General features: G+C 43.3%; 1 protein-coding gene across 1 annotated transcript in view; it reads left to right on the top strand.

Annotated features, from left to right (window-relative positions):
- Positions 1–13,388: 13,388 nt before the first annotated feature.
- Positions 13,389–20,921, top strand: part of rspo3 (R-spondin 3) — a 14,586-nt gene continuing 7,053 nt past the window's right edge. The window contains exons 1-4 of the mRNA XM_076280264.1: positions 13,389–14,155; positions 19,664–19,846; positions 20,414–20,557; positions 20,784–20,921. The exon at positions 20,784–20,921 is cut by the window's right edge and continues 9 nt beyond it. Of these exons, the coding sequence (XP_076136379.1) occupies positions 14,065–14,155; positions 19,664–19,846; positions 20,414–20,557; positions 20,784–20,921 (556 nt within the window). The 5' untranslated portion in view covers positions 13,389–14,064. The remainder of the gene's footprint in view (positions 14,156–19,663; positions 19,847–20,413; positions 20,558–20,783) is intronic.

The raw sequence follows: 20,921 nt of genomic DNA, 5'->3' as shown, positions 1-20,921 counted from the left end.
CTAGAACCCTCCAAACAGAACTGACGTGAACCCAGTCCAGTACTAAATGCAGAGAAAAGTACCAAATCAAAGTTGTTCTAGCAGTGATCTCTAATAAGAACTAATAAGGCTCCCTTTATGGATCCATGTAAGCTCTGTGTACTTCAGTGTTGTGTCTTTGGAGGGGGGGGGGGGTGCAAGGGCTGTTTAGATCCCAAAACATGCCTTGATGGTTGACGTTGATGAATGCTTGAAAGGGATATGCTGCAGGTAGGATACAGTTACGAACAGTTGGTGTGTAGAGGCAGGGTGTATTCGTGTGTGTGTGTGTGTGTGTGTGTATGTGTGTGTGTGTGTGTGTGTGTGTGTGTGTGTGTGTGTGTGTGCGTGCGTGTGTGTGTGCGCATGCGTGTGTGTGTGTGTGTGTGTGTGTGTGTGTGCTGGCCAGATTACAGGCTGTCTAGCAGGGAGGCAGGATGTTTGTGTTCAAATGAGGCATGACCCAGGGTGGCTGGAGGATGGATGGGAGTAAGTTTGTGGCACCCTAACAGAGCAAATGTCTTTTGAACACAGGTGAGAGGATTGAGGTCAGACAAAATTTGACTCCTGACCTGTTTTACTCATTTTTGTCCAATTTTTCATTGGCTTTACTTTCTCAGAATTTTTATTTTCAAATTTCTGGCATTGGTCATATTTCAAATTTCCAAATTTCATCTTATATCTGACACTTTTCCTATCTCACTGTCTCACCTCTCTCTCTCTCTCTCTCTCTCTACGACTATCTCTCTTGTGGCCTCTTCTTTTCTCTCTCCAGCCTCTTCACTCTGCATCTTTCTCACTTTCACTGTCTCCTTTCTGCCTCCATCTCTATCATCTGTCCCTGAGGAACAGTGAGTTTCTCTCTTGCTCTGACTGGCACTGTCATCGCTGCTGACTACCACTGACGACAGTGCCGTGTGGCTACAGTGTCCAAGAATAGATGTCCTGCTGTCTTAGAGAGAATGTGTGATTTTAGATAAAAGCTGAAGGCTCTACATTACATTCTCTCTGGTGGGGAAAGGTTGCAAAGAGGTTATTTGTGCCTCTGCTTATGTTTAGGCCTACCCACTGATGTTCTGACAGAATCAAATAGCCTAGCCTAGGCTACTGTAACCCTGACTTTAGGGCTAGGCTACAGTATATCTGCTTAAATACAAAGGATCTAGCCTGACGAGCCAGACCCACATTAAAATGTAGGTCTGGGCACTCACCGTTCGCAGTGCTCAGTCCGAGGGGCGGGATAATCAGTTGTCTTTCAAATTCCCTCTGCACGCAATAGGACAGCGGCAGCGCTGAGTCCCATGTGTTTCCCACCAGCGGAGCTAGTTGGCTAGTTCAAACGTTTGCCAACTTAATAAAAGCTTAACTCGTGTCACACTGTTCGCCAACAGCAACATCCATCTTATTTGTTTTCAAGTAGCAGGGAATTCAAGCCAAACCGTTGCACTGCCATCAATCATTATGTTAAAGCCACCTAACGACTCTATACACGATTTCATTGGCCTGATTGAGTTTCGATTTCTGGAGCTCACAAACCAACGGAGAGTTGCTAGACTAGCCCTTGCTGCCGCTAGGGGCGCGTCTAGATTTCTAGGCTACAAAGTATCCTTATTCACCAGAGAAAATGTATTACCACCACTTGTAAAACTTTAAGTTAATTTTAATGTTGGTTTAATGTTGGCACTCTCTTAAAAAAACGTTCTCCACAACTTGGCACATACACGACCACATTGTGAAATAGAAAACAAATTCTACCAGAGGAAACTAATTAGCCGCTAGCCATATCAGGTTGAATTTTGACACACATAATTTTAGTTCAAGGAGAACGCGATAAGAAGGGACGCACAACTTAAGTTTAAAAAGGCAAAAGAAGAGATGATGGATATTGACATGTATAGCCTACTCACTTAAACAAATGTTCATGTTGTCCAGTGACAGTCCCGCGGAAATAACCTTCGCTTCATTCGCAGGTGCTTTTAGTGATCAACAGAGCCATGGTGTTGAGAATCCTGATGCGGCCACCTCTCCACGCGAACATTGTATCCGGAGGCAAAGGTAACATGCTAATATATTGTATGAACTACTAGCATATGAATGGCCTATCAAAGGTCAAAATTAGTCAAAACATCTTGCGAGAATATATTGGAAAGTTATTCTGCTTAATTCACTCAACTGTTACCACGAGAAAGCATGGTTAGTAGCCTATAATTGCTACACGTCACTTAGTTCAATACAGGTAAGGTTCTAAAATAACTGTTGACATAATTTTCTAATTTAGCCCACTCTGCTCCATAACATGATGTCACCATGGTGTTCAGTTCTTTCCTCCTAGGCCATACCTGTACTTTTCTTTCACAGGCTGGAACAAGCCCAAATAGACAAAGGCTAATTGGCTATCTGATTCCCTAACTCACAAAATCTCTTATGGTGATTATGCCATATTATGGCGAATGTCTATTAATTGGATTTGCATAAGTTGATGACATGTTCATGGTGGCATCCATTAGCATCAAGATTGCATAGGCTATCCAACAATATACAAAATCAGGCTAGGTCAAAATGTAGAAAAGCCTTAGAACAGGCCTAGTCCTCTACCACATTAAAAGCAAAACCCATTCACATAAGTGTTAATGTCAGATGTGTCAATTCATTTGAACAGTGTCTTTTTCCTAGAAAAAATAAATAATTTCCTGCCAATGACTTTGAGAACATAATTCTGACACCAATGTTCTCACAGAGTGATGAATACCTCCACATCTTTACTTCTGAGAGACTCTCTGGCATGCTCTTTTTTTATCCCCATTCATTGTTCCAGTTCACCTAATTAGTTGTAAAATGTTCCTCCTTTTGTTGTCTTTATCATTACTCAACTTTTCCAGCCTTTTGTTGCCCCCATCCCAACTTTTTTGAGATGTTGCTGGCATCAAATTCAAAATGTGGTTATAATTTCCATTAAATAGTCACATAATCACAACAGTTGATATGTTGTCTTTGAACTATTCTCAATTAAATATAAGGTTGACATGATTTGTAAATCATAGTATTCTTTTTTTATTCACATTTTGCAAAGTGTCCCAACTTTTTTGGAATTCGGATACAAATAAACTAGAGGTTTGAAATTCAGAGTCAACCTGTATAATATTATCGGTAGTCTGTTGGGTTTGCTGTGATTTCACTAAGTTATTAGTGATTTATGTGATTTTACTCAGAGGAGGTGTGGGAGAGAGCTTCCCTCAGGTCAGGGTGAGAAGCGATCTCCCCAGTGTGAGATGAGAGAACACCTATTCAAATGCACACTCATATATCAAAGCGCATACACACACACAAGCACACACAAACACACACACACACACACATACACAAGCTCTCTTGTGTCCTAGACATCTGCTTGCACACTGTCGGCATGTGAAAATTTTAATTTTCCTGCCGTTTAATGGCAACTTGACGGTTCTTGGACCCGTTTTGGGAACAGTAATTGTTTTCTGATGTCAATAATTCTCTATGAAATTGTGAGCAAATTAGTATATCCCGGCTAAACCTTCTGTCAGCTCTGTATGCTTTGGCTCATCTTCCCATCCCCATCTTGACTCCACATCTGTGAAACCCCTATGGGGTTCTCAGTAAAAGGTGCAGGTACTGTACGCAGACAGGGGCACTCCCCAAATCAGCAAAATTAGCCTGTCAGTGTTTGTTGACCCTGTTGCTGATACAAACAGTGCGGAGCTGTCATTACAACCGTGAATATTTACAACTGTGGTTTTTTACAGAGCTGCTGTTGGTATGTGTCAGTTGCTTCAAACCCCTACATTTTCTTCCGCATTCACTTTAGAGAAGCATGCAGACAGATGCGCTAACATGACTCCCACGAGCGCTGAGGCCATGGGGGCCCCTCTCTCCGGTGTGAGGCAGCCCCAGCACTGCCGCCGTGAGCCTTCAACTGGAGCGGCGAATTTTTCCATTCTCATGCAACACCTCTCGCACCATTATAAATCTCCGCTTCTTAACAGCCGGCATTAAACTGTCGCAGATTAAATAGTTGGGAGATGACTCCGTTATTGAAGCTGGAGAGTGAAAAATGAAGACTTTATGGCTGGTCAGGCTTTTATCAGAAGTGTGTTAGAGATCTGTGAAAGCCCTCTACGATCTTTTGGGGAAAGATGATATCTCTAAATAAAACGGGCTGTGAAACTCTCTCACCTTTGTGTAATAGCACATTTAAAATGCAGTAAACAGTATATTACTGTAAAGCCTAATTTCCCTCACAAACTGTTTCCAGATGGTTCTATAAGTATAACTGTATATTGCTGAACTGATGGCAGATATGTCACTGCTTTTGATCATTGATGAGCATATTTAGAGGATATTGGTTGGAGTAATGCCATTTATGTATTTTCTTTTATGTGTATGTATCCAATTTGGTTTTCAAGGATATTTATGTGTTTGTGTCTCTTTATGTTTTTCTGTCTGCCTGTCTTTTGCTGTCTGTTGTCTGTCGGAACTGTCTGCGTTGGTAGAGTCTCATCCAGTTACTGAGAAAGTCTAATGCCTAATGTATTGTCTCATCTCAAAAACCACCCTTTGAAGCCAGAGAATGTCTGGAGAGGAATCAAACCCACTGAGCAGAACAATCAATTGCAGCTATTTATCTCCAGTTGTTTTACATTGTAGAGAGCAAGAACACTTACAGTAAAAAAGCATATTAACATTTGTGCTTTGAGAGAAGCACTTCTTGTGAGAAAAACTTGAATGTAACATAAACTCTGGAAACGGAGGTTTTGAGTACTGCTCTGTAGTTACACCAAGCATTTCAAAATAGTCTGATAAAGTTTCCATGTCTCTTCGACCAAATGGAAATAGTAAAAGCTGATATAAATTTAGATGTAGGTCTATCTCTGCAGAGCTACTGACAGTACAGTGAATCACCTTGCTTGAACTTGTAACATAATTACAGCATAATAACTTTGACTTAACCCCTAATAACAAACACATGAATCAGCTAATAATCCTTCCGCAGCCTTCCGTGGTGTGGCAATTTGTTTTCGGTGTAATAAATTGTTAACTCTCCAAAATAACACTCTGTCACTCTTGGACCAAACCACAGGCCAGGCTTAGCACTTATTATTGCAGCGGTAAGAGGAGAAGGGAAAAGTATGAATCATTTGTTGACAGAATGCAACCCGCCACAGCCAAAGCAACTGTAGACCCTGAGGGGGGAGGGGTGCAGCAAAGGGTGGAAGTTGTTGTTGGCCCAATCACAACTGCCGCTGCTAAGCCATAAAACAAATTCCACAAAAAAAGCATATAAAAACAAGTGTAGTACATTTATATGTGAAGTGCAAATTAGTCTGTTGTGTGTGCAGGAGCCATAGCATTGCTAATATTTACAGCAGTGTATTGCCATTTTTTCTCCCCTCTCTTTTTAATTGAGGCGGATTCCAGCAGGATTACGGCTAAATAGTACAGTGCCATGTGTATTAGCGGCACTCCTGTAGTTTCTCCAGCGGCGTTTGCGTGTGTGGTAAATGTGATCTGTATTTAGAGGTCAACAGGTCGGAGAGTGTTTCCCATCATGACAGTTCAGAGGGCTCGCTCACACTGTGAAGGAAAAACCCCGAAGATGGAATCCTACCACTGAGCGTGCACACAAACACACACACACTTACACACACATACACACAGTTGTACACACATACATTCGTACACATGTCCGCAAATACACATACTGTACACAAATACACACACACACTCAAGTACATACTGTATGCACACACACACAATCATACAAATAAAAACTTACATGCATTGGTCCAAAACATGTGCCTGGATACACAATACACAAACTCACACATAATCATGGGATGATGTCCTACCGTGAGGGCAGACTGTTTCCACAGTCTTGTATTTCTCTGCTGGGTAGTTCTGTCTCTCGACACCTGTTAATGATTAGAATATTCCAGTAAGTAACAGAATAAGAGAAAAGTGAGTCATTTATTGTGAAGATGGCTGATCTACAGGCTGTAAAAAGTTAAAAGTGACCCTTGCGTTAAGGAGTCTGCCCCTTGTGGCACTCTAACTGGCCCATGAGAGAGAGAGAGTGTGTAAAAAGGTCCTGAAAGATTCTGATTCTGAAAAGTAAATAAAAATAATTATATAAAAAAGGTCCTTCTGTGTGAATGCACCTGATGTCTGTGATAGCGGACGCTTCTGGAACGGAGCATGGCCATCTCACCACGGAGTCAGACTCTGTCATGGCTGCTTGTTCATAGTTCACAGAAGAGAGCAAGTGCATACACACATAACATGGGCAGATCAGATGAGCAGTGAAACCTGCACAATAGCGCAAAAATATTTACTCCAAACCATGATACCAAGTTGCAATGTGCATTACACAAACGGCAGATCTGTTAAACAAGTCTAAAAACTCAAAACTATTGTCCATTAACTAAGTAAGCACCATAAGAGGTGCCATCATGCATCTTTTAAAGGGGCTAATGTGTGCACAGCCTATACCATTGTGTCTTTCATGTTTTGTATTTTATATCCAGTAAGTGGAATAATCCTTACAAAGAGAAATGGTGTCTACCTACAAATAAATTGTATATAACTTTTACACTTCATGAAATTTTTTAAACTTTAAAAATAGACTAGTGTGTTTATTATCTGAACCTCTGCTCAGGGTTAAATGCCTGTGGAGTATTATTTAAAACATAGATTTGCTATCTGTGGTTAATCATGCTGTCTAAGCACAAACTTTCTAACAAGGTTTCCGACCACGTGAAATATTCCTTTCTTTGGCCAGCGCAATATTTTCCATTCCAAATCAGCATAAATGCACTACTGTCCAGAAAAAGTTATGGAACCTTATTCTTTCCCTAATAACAAGAAAAAAACACCCACCACAGCTTTTTTCTATAAAATGTATGAGTGTCAATAACTACACAAAACCTACAGAACATGTTTGTCAGTTATTCAGTTATGAGTGTTTACTTTCCCTCAGACTCAACAAAGCATTGTTCTAGCCTATCCTAAATTCTGTTTTTAAATGAGACACACATCAGTCATATCAAGTGGCAACACTGTGGCACCTTCTAGGGTTGGCGCTAAAGCTGGGTGACACACAACTGGTTGTTGCAATTAGCGGTAGGTTTCTTTTATAGATCGGCCATTATCACTTGCCATAAACAGCCTGAGGCTGCCCCTTTGCTCCACCATGCCACTGGAACGCCTCATTTTTACAGGTCTTATGTGTGAAAAATACACACACGCACACGGCACACATGTGTTCGGCTTTGTGGCTAAGATCGATCCAGGTCGGTTCTAGCCCATCTGATTGGCTGAGCCCCTCCTGTGGTCATTAGCTTCTAGAACAGGTTTTAATTGTTCAGTAGGTTCTAATCATAAAAGACCGCCATGCCTTGAATCACACTGTTTTATGGGTTCCTGGGACTTTTTATGTGATAGGTTTTAAAATTGCACAATGGATACATGTAGTGTCTTATTAACACCCGTATGTTTTTAAAGCCTCTCTTTTATTTTATTTCACCACTGGAATTAAAGCACTGACAGAAACAAAGAACTTGGTCATTTCTAATTTCGAATCTTTTATCAATGTCATTTTGATATATTTTACTTTTTGTCCACACAGGAAACCTCAACACGTGTGTGCGTTCCTCTGACTCCTCAAGAGGTAAGAGGCTCTGGACTGTTTATCAAGTGTATTGTGGTCAGTCCATCCAAATTAATTTGTGATTGTACATTCTATGTCCATGAGAATCAAAAGTTCTGTTTATTTTCTGACCAGGGCTATGTACCGTTGGATTATGTACAGACACTATGTGATTGTAATTAGAAGGCCTGTGGAAGGTCAGAGAATATTCACAAGTGTTCAGGTGTAGGCCATATTTGGGAGCTGCCTGCTTAAGACCATTTGCCTTGAAGACCAGATGTTGTTCCCACCAGCCGCGCCTTGCAGGGGCTAGGGGGCTACTTTTATTGATGTGGAAAAAATCTGAATGAATTTTTATGTTGTAAACTGCATTTTATGTTTCATTGCGGCACATTAAAGCGTGTTCTGCCTCAGTAGATCCAAAAAGGAGGCAGAACTCTCTCACACATGTTTCATTTCACAACTTTCCATCCAAAGCCTTCAAACTGAAAGGACCATTCCCCACACAGACACACACACAGGCACACACACACACACACACACACACACAGACACAAAGAATAAATTATAATAAGGCAGTCTTTGGTGCTCAACAAATCCCCTAGTTTCCGCCATAGACCCAGTGTTATGTCCCGCCAAATTATGTCTGAAATGTGTTAGCATGTATATTTTTCTACTCCTGACAAACACGTATCATTAAATTCAACTTTCAGTGCTTTTCTTCTTAAATGTTTGTCTGATTGAAAAAGAAAACGCCTGCAACTGGTGATGTTCTGCAGAATGAATTAGCACATCACCTGTGGTTTTATTTGATGATAAATAGTGACTGGATCACAGAGTTCCTGTAATTTTTCAGTTGTGAAATTATCACTTTTATGTCTCCGTACTGAATGACCTCTCCATGCTGTATTTTAGCAGTCCCAGGCGCTGCCTGTGTGTCAGGGCACTGTCAAAAGTTTCTCACAGCAACTGCTACAGGAACTCTTTATCGTGAAGGAGGATAAGTTAAGCACTCTGGTGGGAGGGATAATAAGAGTTTGAGTTTCAGATACAAAAAGCAGAGAGCACCAAATCTCCACACCAGTTTGGAAAATACATTGGGTGTTTACTGCTAACTTATTAAATTCACAGTGTGTGTGTGTGTGTGTGTGCGTGTGTGTGTGCGTGTGTGTGTGTGTGTGTGTGTGTGTGTGTATGTAAAAGAGTCCAACAGTGAGAGACCTAACAAGCTTTGTTTAATGTATTAAGTAATTAAAAAGGCTGTAGAAGCTAAAGACGAAGTCAGGTGTTGGCTCCTTACCAGGCCGAGTAGCTACTTATCCCACTTAAAGTGAGCCTTGGTGGCTGAGGGTGTCGGTCTGCAGCGGCTCCAGATGTCCTTCATCTCCCTCACTCCATCTCATTACCGGTGGGTAAAATATAGCAGGTGGCTTCATAAAGAAAAACACCACGGTGTAATGAGCAGGATAGGGTAAATAAACAAATGAGGAGAGGTCAGGGGCGCACGTAATACAACACCCACAATGCCGTCCTTTCACTTCGGGCAGCCGAAAAGCCGGCAGACTAGCGCACACACAAGAGGCCCTCTCCCTGGCTTGTCTGTCCATGTTGGAGGGCAGAGAGTGATTACTGCGGGACAATAGCCGGACCTGGAGCAGACAGACCACCTGTTATGACAGAAAAAAGGGGCCTTAATCAAAGTGAAAGAATCTGCCGGGCCTCGTGCAGATTAATATAAACCCAGGGCTCTGAGCCCCGCTCAGATCCCCCAGCATACGGAGCGAACGCCTGAGGTTGGGACACAGGTTGCTTGGCAACAAGAGACGGGAGAGGTGTTGCGTCTCCCCTGATTAAATCTCTCAGGGGTTATGGAGGTTGACCTCTGTAGACCACGTCTGGTGTCACTCACATTCACACTAACCCCCAACCCCTACACCACTAAAAGAACCACACAACAAATAGATCAAGTCCTACTCAAGTCTGGTAAGGTGGTTTTGTGGCTTTTTGTAAATGTGTTTTCTCAGACTAGATCCATTTCAGTGGAGTTTTCTAACATAGCATATGTTCAGCAGTCATACCACGGTCATGCTTTAGAGAGGAAATACATCATGTAAGTTTTTTTTCACCAGTGGAGGAAAATCTAGTGCCTCTTTTCATCTTCCCTTTCGTTTATTTGAAATATCCATCCTCTGGCGAGAGGCGAGACTTGGAAGGAATGTGGCCTTAATGCCACAATCACACTCAAATTAGTGCAGGGCTGCCGGGGGGATTCCTCAGTCTTGTTTTCATCAGTCAGAGTGAGTGGAGCGCCATGCCCATAAAAACGTCTGCGAAAATGCCTGGCGAACGTCTGCAAAAAGATCTCGGGGGCTGCAGAGGCTTTTGGTAAGAGCAGGTGACGCACAGCGCACAGACACTCTCTCTCCCTCTCTCTCCCTGTCTTACACGTGACCACACACTCGCTCATACACACACAGACACACGCACTCCGTGTTGTTTACACTTTGCTTATGCAGCTGACGGCTCCAAACCCTTGATTATCTGTCCTTAGTGAAGTCCAGTGCCACGGCTGATCCCCGAGCACTAGCGTGAGCATCTCCCTCATGCATCATGGTTTGATTTAAGCCCCCTGAATCCAGATAAGAGAACCGAGAGAAGCAACAGGCTTTTATTGGGGAGCAGAGTGTGTGTGTTTGGGGGGGGGGTGCTGTGTGCAATAGCACCTTACCATTCCCCGGTGCTTCCCCCCCCCACTCTCTCTTTCTCTCTGTCTCGTTCCCTCTATCCCCCTCTCTCTCTATCTATCTATCTATCTGTCTATCTCGTTCTTATGCTGTAGCCTTTGTTTGCCTCATCAGTGGAAAATGCAGGAGGATCAGGGTGGATATCCTCTAATGGAGCTATGTACCATGAGGAGGACCGATGGCTGCCGAAAGAACATTCTGCCCTGAATCGTCAGTGCATGCTGGCCGGGGATGGATGGCTCTGTCTCTAAGGCCGCCTGAAGTCACTGTTCTGGAATGAGATCTGCGCTCAGCTCACACGCCTGATCATGGGATATTTGCCCCTGCCCTGATCAGACACCCTATTTGTCATCTTACACTGTTTGAGCATGACAAGTGTTGTGGAGCCTTAGCCAGTCTTCGTTCTCTGCCATTTTTGGGAATGGCCACGCAAGGCACCGGTGTAGATGCTTGGACCTCTCAGAACGGTTTTGCCCACCTTTTTCCCAGACACGCTCTGCATCTGATTTGTGCACCTGCCCGCCTTCATTTACGGGTGTTGAAGGATCTCGTCAGTGGAGGAGACTAAGACAGGGATGGGGTGTGGGGTGGGGGGGACCGACCGGTAGACCTCACCTCTCCTCCCGCCGTCAGCCCCAGACAGCCCCTCTCCCTCTGACTCATTTATCAAGGATGGGAGCACTTGGAGTGGGGGGTTGGTGGTGGTGGGGGAAGAGGGTTGTGTAGGGGGAGGAATGGGGGCAACAAAGAGAGGCTTTATTCTGCCCTCACTTAAAAAAATCAACTCTCCTAAAACTTCCACCTCCCACGCTCAAGACGAGAGAGGATGCCGAAAATAATCTCCAAAAAGTCATTAATTCTCCTTGTAAACACAGGAGCCTATCAGTGGATCACCAGCTTTTGGTGTAACCTCTTTTCAACGAGCCTCTGCAGTTTGTCAGCCTCTCATTAGCTACTCAGAGTTACATGGCACTGGCACATTTACAATTTATGAAGAGGAAAAATCTCATTGTGTTAGCATTTCTCTCTCTCTCTCTCTCTCTCTCTCTTACTTACTCTCACCCTCCCTCCCTCTCTCTCTCTTTCTCTCTGCCTCTCTTACTTACCCCCCCTCTCTTTTTCTCTCTCTCACTAGTTCTGTCTCTCTGAAACTATGTTGCTGTGAGTTATGCTGCAGCCACAATGGGAGAAACACTGGTCATTGAGTCTGTCTGATATTCTTCTCAAACATCAACACGACCGGTTAGGAAAAGCAGGCCCACTTTAGCCTGTGCCAGACGTGTAAATAAGCTTCCCCGCGGGATGGCCGCCGAACCGCCGTGCGGCACCGGGCTGCACTCTCACGTAGAGCCCTAATCATTCCCATGGCCTGCGCCTTACCAGCGGACACACAAAAATGCACCGATTCGTCTTCATGTGGCCGTCGCCACATATCGAATGAAAACTTCCCTGTCGTTTTCCAAAAGAGGCAAGCGGTGTTCTGGGTAGGCCTCCCACAGCACTGACTCCCTCTTGAGGCGCATGGTGGGAGTACAGCGCACAAGTAGCCAGACTGTTGTTGATGCCGGTGGCTCTGACTGTCTGACCTTTGCGTCTCGGACGAGGGTGTGTGTGTGCGTGTGTGTGTCGGAGGGGCAGAGGTATTGCTCTGTGAAATGAGGGGCACATGTGTTGCCCTGTTAAAGAGTGTTGCGCTGGTGCTCAGCATGCACATGTACATTCTAATGAGCTGCTGATTTGATATAATCTGTGTGTGTTGACAGTAGTTTTCACACAAAACTTTTGCATACCTATTTTTGTATAGATTTGCTGCATTTTTCCTCACTTTTAAGAATATTTGCTATGTACTAGATTGGTATGTCTTCATTTATTTCAATCTTGACAACAAATAATGTCAGTCTATCAGTCAATTCTGTCCTTGTCTGGAGTTGGTCCAAAATGCAGCCTCTGACCAGTCAGGAGACAGAGGACAATACTTATTTTCTACTGGCATCTTCATAATGATTTTAAAACATTTTAATCAATCATTCTCTTCATCCCCATTCCATACCTGTATTGTACTCAATGCCTTTTTTCAGTGGTATCATCACTGTTTAAGGGTGATCAGCCCTCCAAGGCACTTTATTTACATTGTATAGTTTTGGCTTGACTGCACTGTTTTTGTAAGCCTTATAGGTTTTTCTGAATGTCATTTCTAATCAAAACATCAAACATTTTCATTTAATAATTTATGAAGGTTGGGACAGGGACTTTTGCACTTAAACACCAAGCACTGTGAGGAGATTTGTCCTCTTGGGTTCCCAACAGAGAATTGCAAGAAATTGAATACTTAGGTATAGAGAGAGATCTTCCTAATTCTGTTCTGTTCCTCGCCGTCCACACACACACACACACACACCCACACACACCCCTACACCCCTCATGTGGGTTTTTGTTGCATATCACCTAATTGCTGGATAGTGTTTAAACAGAACTTATGAATGTCCAAAATGTATTTCAAAATGTAAAGCATAATGATAATAAGCATGTGAGTTGAGATTAATTTCATATCTAAATTTTAGAATATGTTGAAAACTGTAGGGGTATGCATAAATTGTATCAATATAATGCAACATCAACAGGCTGTGATCATTCCAATATGAGATATTAGGTGGTGGGCTATTACTATTAAACATAGCCTATACATTCCTGCACTCAGTGGTAACACATTATGAAGTATTACCATCACAAACAAAATCTAAAATTGTAAATAAGAAACTAAAACATTGACAACAATGTGCAATCTTAACTTTGATGTAACCCATAAATGTTGCAATGGGATGCCCTGAAAGAGGTCGGCTGCTCTCTAACAAAAAATTTCTTTTAGGAGAGAGTCAGTAGCTCGCGTGGTCTCTGACGTGGGGGGGATCGCCCTCTAAATAAACTTTGGAGTTCAGAGAGGGGGAGAGAGACGGCAGAGAGCTGAAGTCATCAGTTAGTGATCGAGAGAGGTGGAGAGTGAATGAGCGCTGGTACAGAGACAGAAACCCATTCAACCTTGATGATGCAGACAGAGCTGTGAAACTTTGTGTCTAAACCCCCGGTATTTGTAATGACAATACGGAGTAAGGAGATTTTCCCGTTCGTTTGAGTTTTCGCGCCGCAAACAATAAGTTTCAGTGAGATGTTAATTCGAACATCTTGCACGCCGGGCGTAAAAAAGTAACCTTCGTAACTCCCACCTGGACGCGCTGAAAAGTACATTATTGGATCAGATCAGAGGGGAATACTTGGAGATGATCAATTTTATTTGATCACCATGGAAGGCTAATTCAGATTTTTTATTTACTTCGCCGTTTCATCAGCCTCTTTTAGATGGAAAGATAGTGGTTTTAGTTATTTTCGTGGAATGAGTTATTGTCTACGGATACCATCAGTGGTACATACACGGATTGTTTCCAGGATGTTACTGCCAAGACGGCCCAGGTGCATTTGGGCCTTCGTAAGTGCTGTTTCTCTCGCTCCTGAGCTGGGTTGGGAGTTGAACTCTTTTTAGGAATCAGTAACGTGCTACCAGAAATCAGCGAAATACAGTCGCAGGTTGGCAGAGGACATTGACATTGACACAGCAAGCATCATCCTCATCCCTGGGTTACTATGCAATTACAATTGATCTCCTTTGTTTTGATCTTGCGCTGTATGGAGTACACTAATTGTCAGCAACACGCCTCCAGGCACCGGCACAAACGTAAGTAACCGGTTGGCGAGCGCCCGTGGCCAGATGCACACCTGTCCCACGCTTTCTCACTCGGATCTTTTCAAACCCCTCTCCTCTTGGGAGAATGCCGTTTCTGATAGAAAATGTTAAACGTCAGAAAGGAATATGAAAGAAATTGGTCATTGTTTAATCTTTTTTTCAGTTGCGTTGGGATGCGTTTTAATGTTTGAAAGGTCGGATCAACTGGGTTGCACTGAACTCTGTCGATAGATAACGATATATGTTGAAGGGGGGGGGGGGGGTAATATGTACTGGCTACCCACAACAACTGAATGTTGTAGGGCACCTGATTGTTTGTTTGCGTGTGTGACTGCGTGCGTGGTTATTGATTTTACTGGCAAACATCAGGTCGCCCTTAACTCATCATCTCTCATGGCTAAGCCGCGCACCGTCTCCAATGCCTCTACTATCTCAGTTCCGAAATCGTTCTTTCCAGATAATTGATTAGGACCTCCAGGTTTCCATTAGGTTTCTATCATTTCTTACTACAAAAGAACAAGAAGACAATAACTCAGTCAGTCTGTCGTCTACCTGTTCCTTCTCGTGCGGGTTTGGTTCCCATTGGGTCAGTCTCTGGCGTTCACCTAACGCCAAAACTGCGCAGTTATCGAAATTAATTTGCTATCAAACTAACTTCACAAACGTTTAGGTTTTTATCAGTTCAGTTCACCTTTTAAAAGTCTGTAATGAATGAGGTAGGAGAATTCACTAAACTTTCATTGGTCTGACAGTGCTTTGTGGGTTCCACTAAAGCTAACCTGTGGTTTACACATGGAAGAACTTGTGTGACGAGGGAGCCAGTGACTTTGCAGTCAGTGAGTAAAATCTCTGAGGTCCAGATGGCTTCCAAACCAGACCAGACCTCAGGGGATGTGCCCAACTCCAAATCCTGCTGCTGTACATCAAACCATGACAAAGCTTGCATTGTCAAAGCTCATTTTTCAGCCATTTTGCAGGGTTTCAGTCAGATCAAAACTAAAAACTGGGTTGCCAGTTGTTTTTCATTGATTCAGTGTAATCTGAAATTCCAAAAAATGTAGTTTTGTTCAAAAACAGCTAATTAGCTATATGAAACGAAAGGGCTTCTATCCCAAATGCTTGGGATCATTCTCTTCCATCAACAGAGCTTGTACTGTGGTTAATTTTTGTCTTCTCAGATATGAAAGCTGTGGTTTTTTGTTTTACCCAGAGGATTTTTTATGGATAATCAGCATTTCAGAGAGCTTAATTAGTTCAGTATTTTTTTTGGTGTTGCACTTTTCTGTAGTGTTTCAAAATTACTATCTTATGAAAAAGGACAAATACGTTTATAGATTGTTCTGCACTGCTTTTATGATAACAATAAATCTTACATGTAAGCCAACATCAAAGTAATACACACACCATAGTTATCTTAAATAGTGTCCAACAGTAAATAAATAAAATTCCAGTGAGAGTAGAAAAAAACCTTAGATGTTATTGTATTATTTTGAAATAACATTTGCAAATAAAAATGGACTGAGAAGTAAGCGAAATCTGTGGCATAACTGTGCACTCTTCACTTATAAGTACAATCATGAGCTCTGGAAGTACAGTATGAACTCTTCAAGTGCCGCTTGTTCTTGCTCTTGCTCTCTCAGTTTACAAACAGGCGCAGATGACCAAAGCTCCATGTATGCAGCGCACTACACACCCACACTCACCACCCAAGAGCAGCCTCCACTAATTGAAAGAGCTTCAACGGTGGTGGGTGAATAACCACAATGAGTGCGCAGAGGCAATGGCCGAGGGGTCGAGGTGACCATACTTCCTGCCGCTCTCCTGATAGATCTAGCGGAAATGTCTGCAAATCCATATAGAGACCTTGAATGTGTTATAAGATTAACAAATTCTTTTGGGGTTGTTCATGTGAAGATGGACAGACCTAAGATTTGAAGCATAAGTGACAGGATGATTTCCCAGGCATCATCAGGCAGAGATAGTTTCAGTACACTAGTGTGTTATACTTATATTGAATCCCTAACTCTTTCAGTACCCTGTGAAGATTCTCTACTATACAGAGCACTCCTGGAATTCAATACATATTTTGTCCAGCACTTGGGTTTCCTGCGTTTCCTTATATTTCTTCACTAGCCAAAGTCCTCATTCAGACGCATGCGCTCTGAACACTGAGGTACTTCGGTGTATATAATGTGTGTCTGTGTGTGTGTGTGTGTGTGCGTGCATCTGTATGTGTGTGTACGCAAATGTGTGTGTGTGTGTGTGCATGTGTGACATCATGTCCTCTGTCAAGCCAGGTCTGCTGAGTGTGAATGACTTGTCATCACACCATCACCAGTGGGATTTGAATTCATATGGGATTTCTCCACGGGGTGCTCGGCCTCTCCCTCCACACTCTCTCCATCATACCTCAGTTGAGCTGACCACACCATGCACTGTTAAGACTGCAATCATGGCTGTTTACACTGAGCCGTTTCTACTTGCTTTTATAGTTATTAATTCAGTAGACCCATTTGTCTACGCTGAGAGTTGCATTGTGGTCAAAGCATTAGCAGTATTTCAACTTTGTTGGCCCTGTGGAAATACAATCCATGACCCCAGTTCTCCCCTAGTGTTATGATCTTCTACCGATCAACTTTCGTTGACACATTGACAAGAAATATTGTAAGAAATATAATAATATTTAAAACTGTGATTGCTTGCTTTTCATTTTAATGAAAAATCAGTACTATTGGAAATCCACCATGTGTGTTCTCTGTGAGTACTGATGACAGGTCTTCATCTTTTAATGTCACTGTTTAATTTCATGTGGTCACATTTTAATGAGGCCGCCGTTCGAAGGATTTCATGGAATGCACGTTCATTTAATTTTGTGGCCGTTGGCTGGGTCCGAAGGCGTGGAGCGGAGCGGTGATTCTGAACATGCAGTGCTCCGGGGGTGCCGGTGAGGTGGTTACGCAAGTGGCCCAGAGGCTGTGTTTTTCCTCCGTGTTAAAGGTTCTGTGAATTAGAGGCTTGGCAGGAACGCATGTGGGCAAATGGACAGCAGTTGTAAAGATTGCTCAGATATGTCAAACAGAATATCCATGATCTATGGCAATCTGGCAGCCAACATTGAACTGGAGAAAAAAGGGTTGGTGTGGTTGTGTGAGTGTGTGTGTATGTGTGTGGGTGGGAGGGGCGGGGTGGGGTGTAGAGGTAAGTCTTGAAACTTGAGTGGGTGGTTGGTGGAAGGGGGGTTGTGGAGAATTAGCACAATTCGCCTGTAATGTGGAATTGTGGAGGCGAGCGAAGAAAAACATCTCTTCCTATGCCTTGTGTGGCTGTGCGCACAGGTATACTCTGAGGCTAGGCTTGCTTTCACCTGTGCCCTCCTCAACGATGTGTCACCTCACATACTCGCCCACCCCTTCCCTCCACACTTCGTCTTCCCTCCCTCCAGTAAACAGGACCTAAACCAACTTGACATATACTGACGCCACCCCACTCCACCACCAGCACCCCGCACTGTTCTAAGGTGATTACACCCCCCACACACACACACACACCACCCCTTCTTGTGCTCTCTGACTTCATTTAAGATGTCCTCCAGGATGTTGGGCCCACCCCAGGTTAACCCTCCTGGCCCCTTCAGTGAGTGAATGCAGGCCCTGTTCTGGCCTCCGGGGCTGCAGACGTCCACTGAGGGCCAGACGGCACAGCTAGCGAGCCAGCCAGGAGAGGTGCAACTCTGGGGGCAGCACCTGGGATCAATTGGCAGCAGCTAATAGTTTCTCCCTCTCTCTTTCTTCCTTTTTCATTCTCTCTATCCTCCCTTCTCCCCCACGCTCTCTCTTTTTCTTGTCAGCTCTGCCCTCTAGTTCACTGTGTTCCTCCCTCCCACACTAGGCACTCACATGCCAATCCGTTTTCTCTGTCCCTCTAAAATTGGCACGTTGCCCCTCCATAAATATATGGTAGCCTCACGAGAAGGCGTCTTTATCAGAGTGGTCCGCAGTCTTCCATCACTTGTGTTAGCACATGTGTGATTTTTTGTCATTGCTATTTATACAGTGACTGTAGATATGATTGCCTTCCCTTTATTGTTGGTCATGAAATATTCCGTAATGCTCCACAGGGACCAGTGACTGTGAGCCTTTATTATGCCAGTGCCATGCTCTTTGTGTTCCCATGTTGTTTTAACACGTCAAGTGCCATGACAAAGTGGCCAGAGCCTTCAGATGGATGAAGACTGAAAGTTTATTAGGCATGTGTGCGCACAGTCATACTGTAGGGCTGTTTTCATGAGTCAGTGCTTTCAGGTCACTCAAACAAATCATATATCTTAAGAAATACCTCACATTCTCCTGCACTGACAAGGTATACACTCAGGTCAGTGGTGTAGTCTATGTGATATGCAGGACTACGCAGTATACCCACTTAAAAAGCATCACCATCTCAGTATACCCACTTAAAATAGGCAAGGATACATATTAACATTTGGAGTTGATCAGTATATCCACAGTATATCCACTGCAGCTAACTACTACATCATAGTATATCCACTACAGCTAATTAGACTACACCACTGACTCAGGTTATTTATGCCCCTTGAAATAAAATGTGGATGGGTGAAGGGGGTAGACTTGGCGGGGGTGGGGGGGGGGGGGTTGTAAGGTTGAGCACTGTGTGTGTTCCCAGACCTGAAGGTCTCCCACCACGAAAAATTGTGTGTGTGTGTGTTTCTCACATTGCTTGAGGGCAACTGTGCCTAGAATGTGGCATGCAAACTCCCGTATGTTCTGTGTATCTGCTGATTACGTTGTTCATTTGGACAATCTGCAGATGAGTGTCCACCCTGTTGTGTTTATTATTCTGTAGCATCATGGGCTTGGTGTTTATATATTATCTGTGTCTGTTCACACAAAACCTGCATGCTGAGAGAAAAGGATCTGTGGGTTTCACATCTCTAGGAGTACAGCATTTACGCAGTTCAGAATTTGACCTCTTAGGGTGTGCCAAATGATTTTTCTTCCCTTTCATCTGAATGTCTCTTCAGAGATTAGCATGTTTCAGTATGAGATAATGTCCATAGGAGTCCTAGTTTTTAGAAATGCAATGTTAATGTAATTTCTGTACCATGCGAGGCAAACCTGCTACTATGCCAAGTGGACAAGCAGTTCAGACAAAGATAGTTATGCATATTCCAAACATACAATACATGCCATCTAACAAAATTAAACATTCAAGGAAAGTTTTACATCTAGTACAATCAATGGGATAAAGTATGTATAGTTAAGCTGTAGCCCTTATTACGAGTATGTATTGTCGTAATAGCCTTGATTAATAATAAGTAATGCTATAATATAAGAAATATATCACCATTTGCTATTCACTGCATACATTTTGGGAGTCTGACTTGATGGAAGGACTTCATTGAAGCGCTCATCTGTACTGAATTACACTTTAAACCAGTGGTCAAACCAGAGAACTGAACTGTCTGTTGCCTGTGTATCACAGAGACCATCCCGGGGTGTCAGAGCGGGTGCCTGACGTGTTCGGAGTACAATGGCTGCCTGTCCTGCAAGCCGCGGCTCTTCATCTTCCTGGAGAGGAACGGCATGAAACAGACAGGCGTGTGTCTGCCCTCCTGTCCCAGCGGTTACTATGGCACCCGCTCCCCGGACAGAAATGACTGCACTAGTAAGTGAATCGACGCACCAGCAAAGCTGGAATGAGTGAAACCAATGTTTTTATTTCAATGTATGACATTGTCTTTAGTCATTTTAGACTTTTAGTTGGACCAATCATCTTAGTTATTGCAAGGTATTGCTCAATTCAAGTCAAATCCACTGCATTCCTTTTTTGGCAAAGCAATGTTCAAAACAAGCATAACAGCTCTTTAGGCTCATATTTTCAATATGAAGTCAGCAATTTCCCATCTTTTTAACATTTGTTATGTATCAACTTTTGAATGACCATGAAAAGGTCCAGCTCCTGTCAATCTGCATTGGTAGTCTGTCCAAAGTTAGAGTTCCTCAGTAAAGATGGAGGATATTACTAAGGATGGAGAAAATTATCTGTAAACTGATCTTTTATTGAAATATTGAAGACAGAATTGTTCTAGCACAACATGCATATTATGAATGACAAGCCATTGGCCTTTTCAATAAGTCTACTTCCTTCTCTTGAAAGTTTGGCTCTTATGGCATATTTCATCTTGAATGTGCAGACTCATAGTTGTCTGTGGGTCTGTGCCCTGTCTTACAGAGTGCCGGCCGGAGTGTGACTCCTGCTTCACCAGCAACTTCTGCACTCGCTGCCGGCCCGGCTTCTACCTGCACCAGGGGAAGTGCCTGCAGACCTGCCCCGAGGGTCGAGTGGCCAGTACCACCCAGCGCGAGTGTGTTCCCGGTGAGATAGATAGATAGATAAATAGATAGATAGATAGATGATAGATTGATAGATAGATAGATAGATAGATAGATAGATAGATAGATAGATAGATACATACATACATACATACATACATACATACATACATAGATACATATCCTGTGTGAGAGTACAGATTAATTTCTGTATTGAGGTGGTTTTACTGAAGGCACTGACCAGGCTGTTGGTTGTGTGGGTTTTTCAGAGTGCCCCGCAGACTGCGACAACTGCGTGAACAGCGACACATGCACCAGGTGTGCAGCCGGCTTCTTCCTCCTGCAAGGAAAGTGCCTCCACACCTGCCCTGAGGAGTACGAGCCCAGCGACCTGGCCCTGGAGTGTA

The sequence above is a fragment of the Alosa pseudoharengus genome, unplaced genomic scaffold, assembly GCF_046254945.1.
Source record: "Alosa pseudoharengus isolate Yale_2024_CS ecotype anadromous, Long Island Sound unplaced genomic scaffold, YU_APseudo_1.1 YU_APseudo_1.1_scf_12, whole genome shotgun sequence".
Taxonomy (NCBI): Eukaryota; Metazoa; Chordata; class Actinopteri; order Clupeiformes; family Clupeidae; genus Alosa; species Alosa pseudoharengus.
The sequence above is the reverse complement of the archived record's forward strand: the minus strand, read 5'-3'. Positions and strand labels throughout refer to the sequence as shown.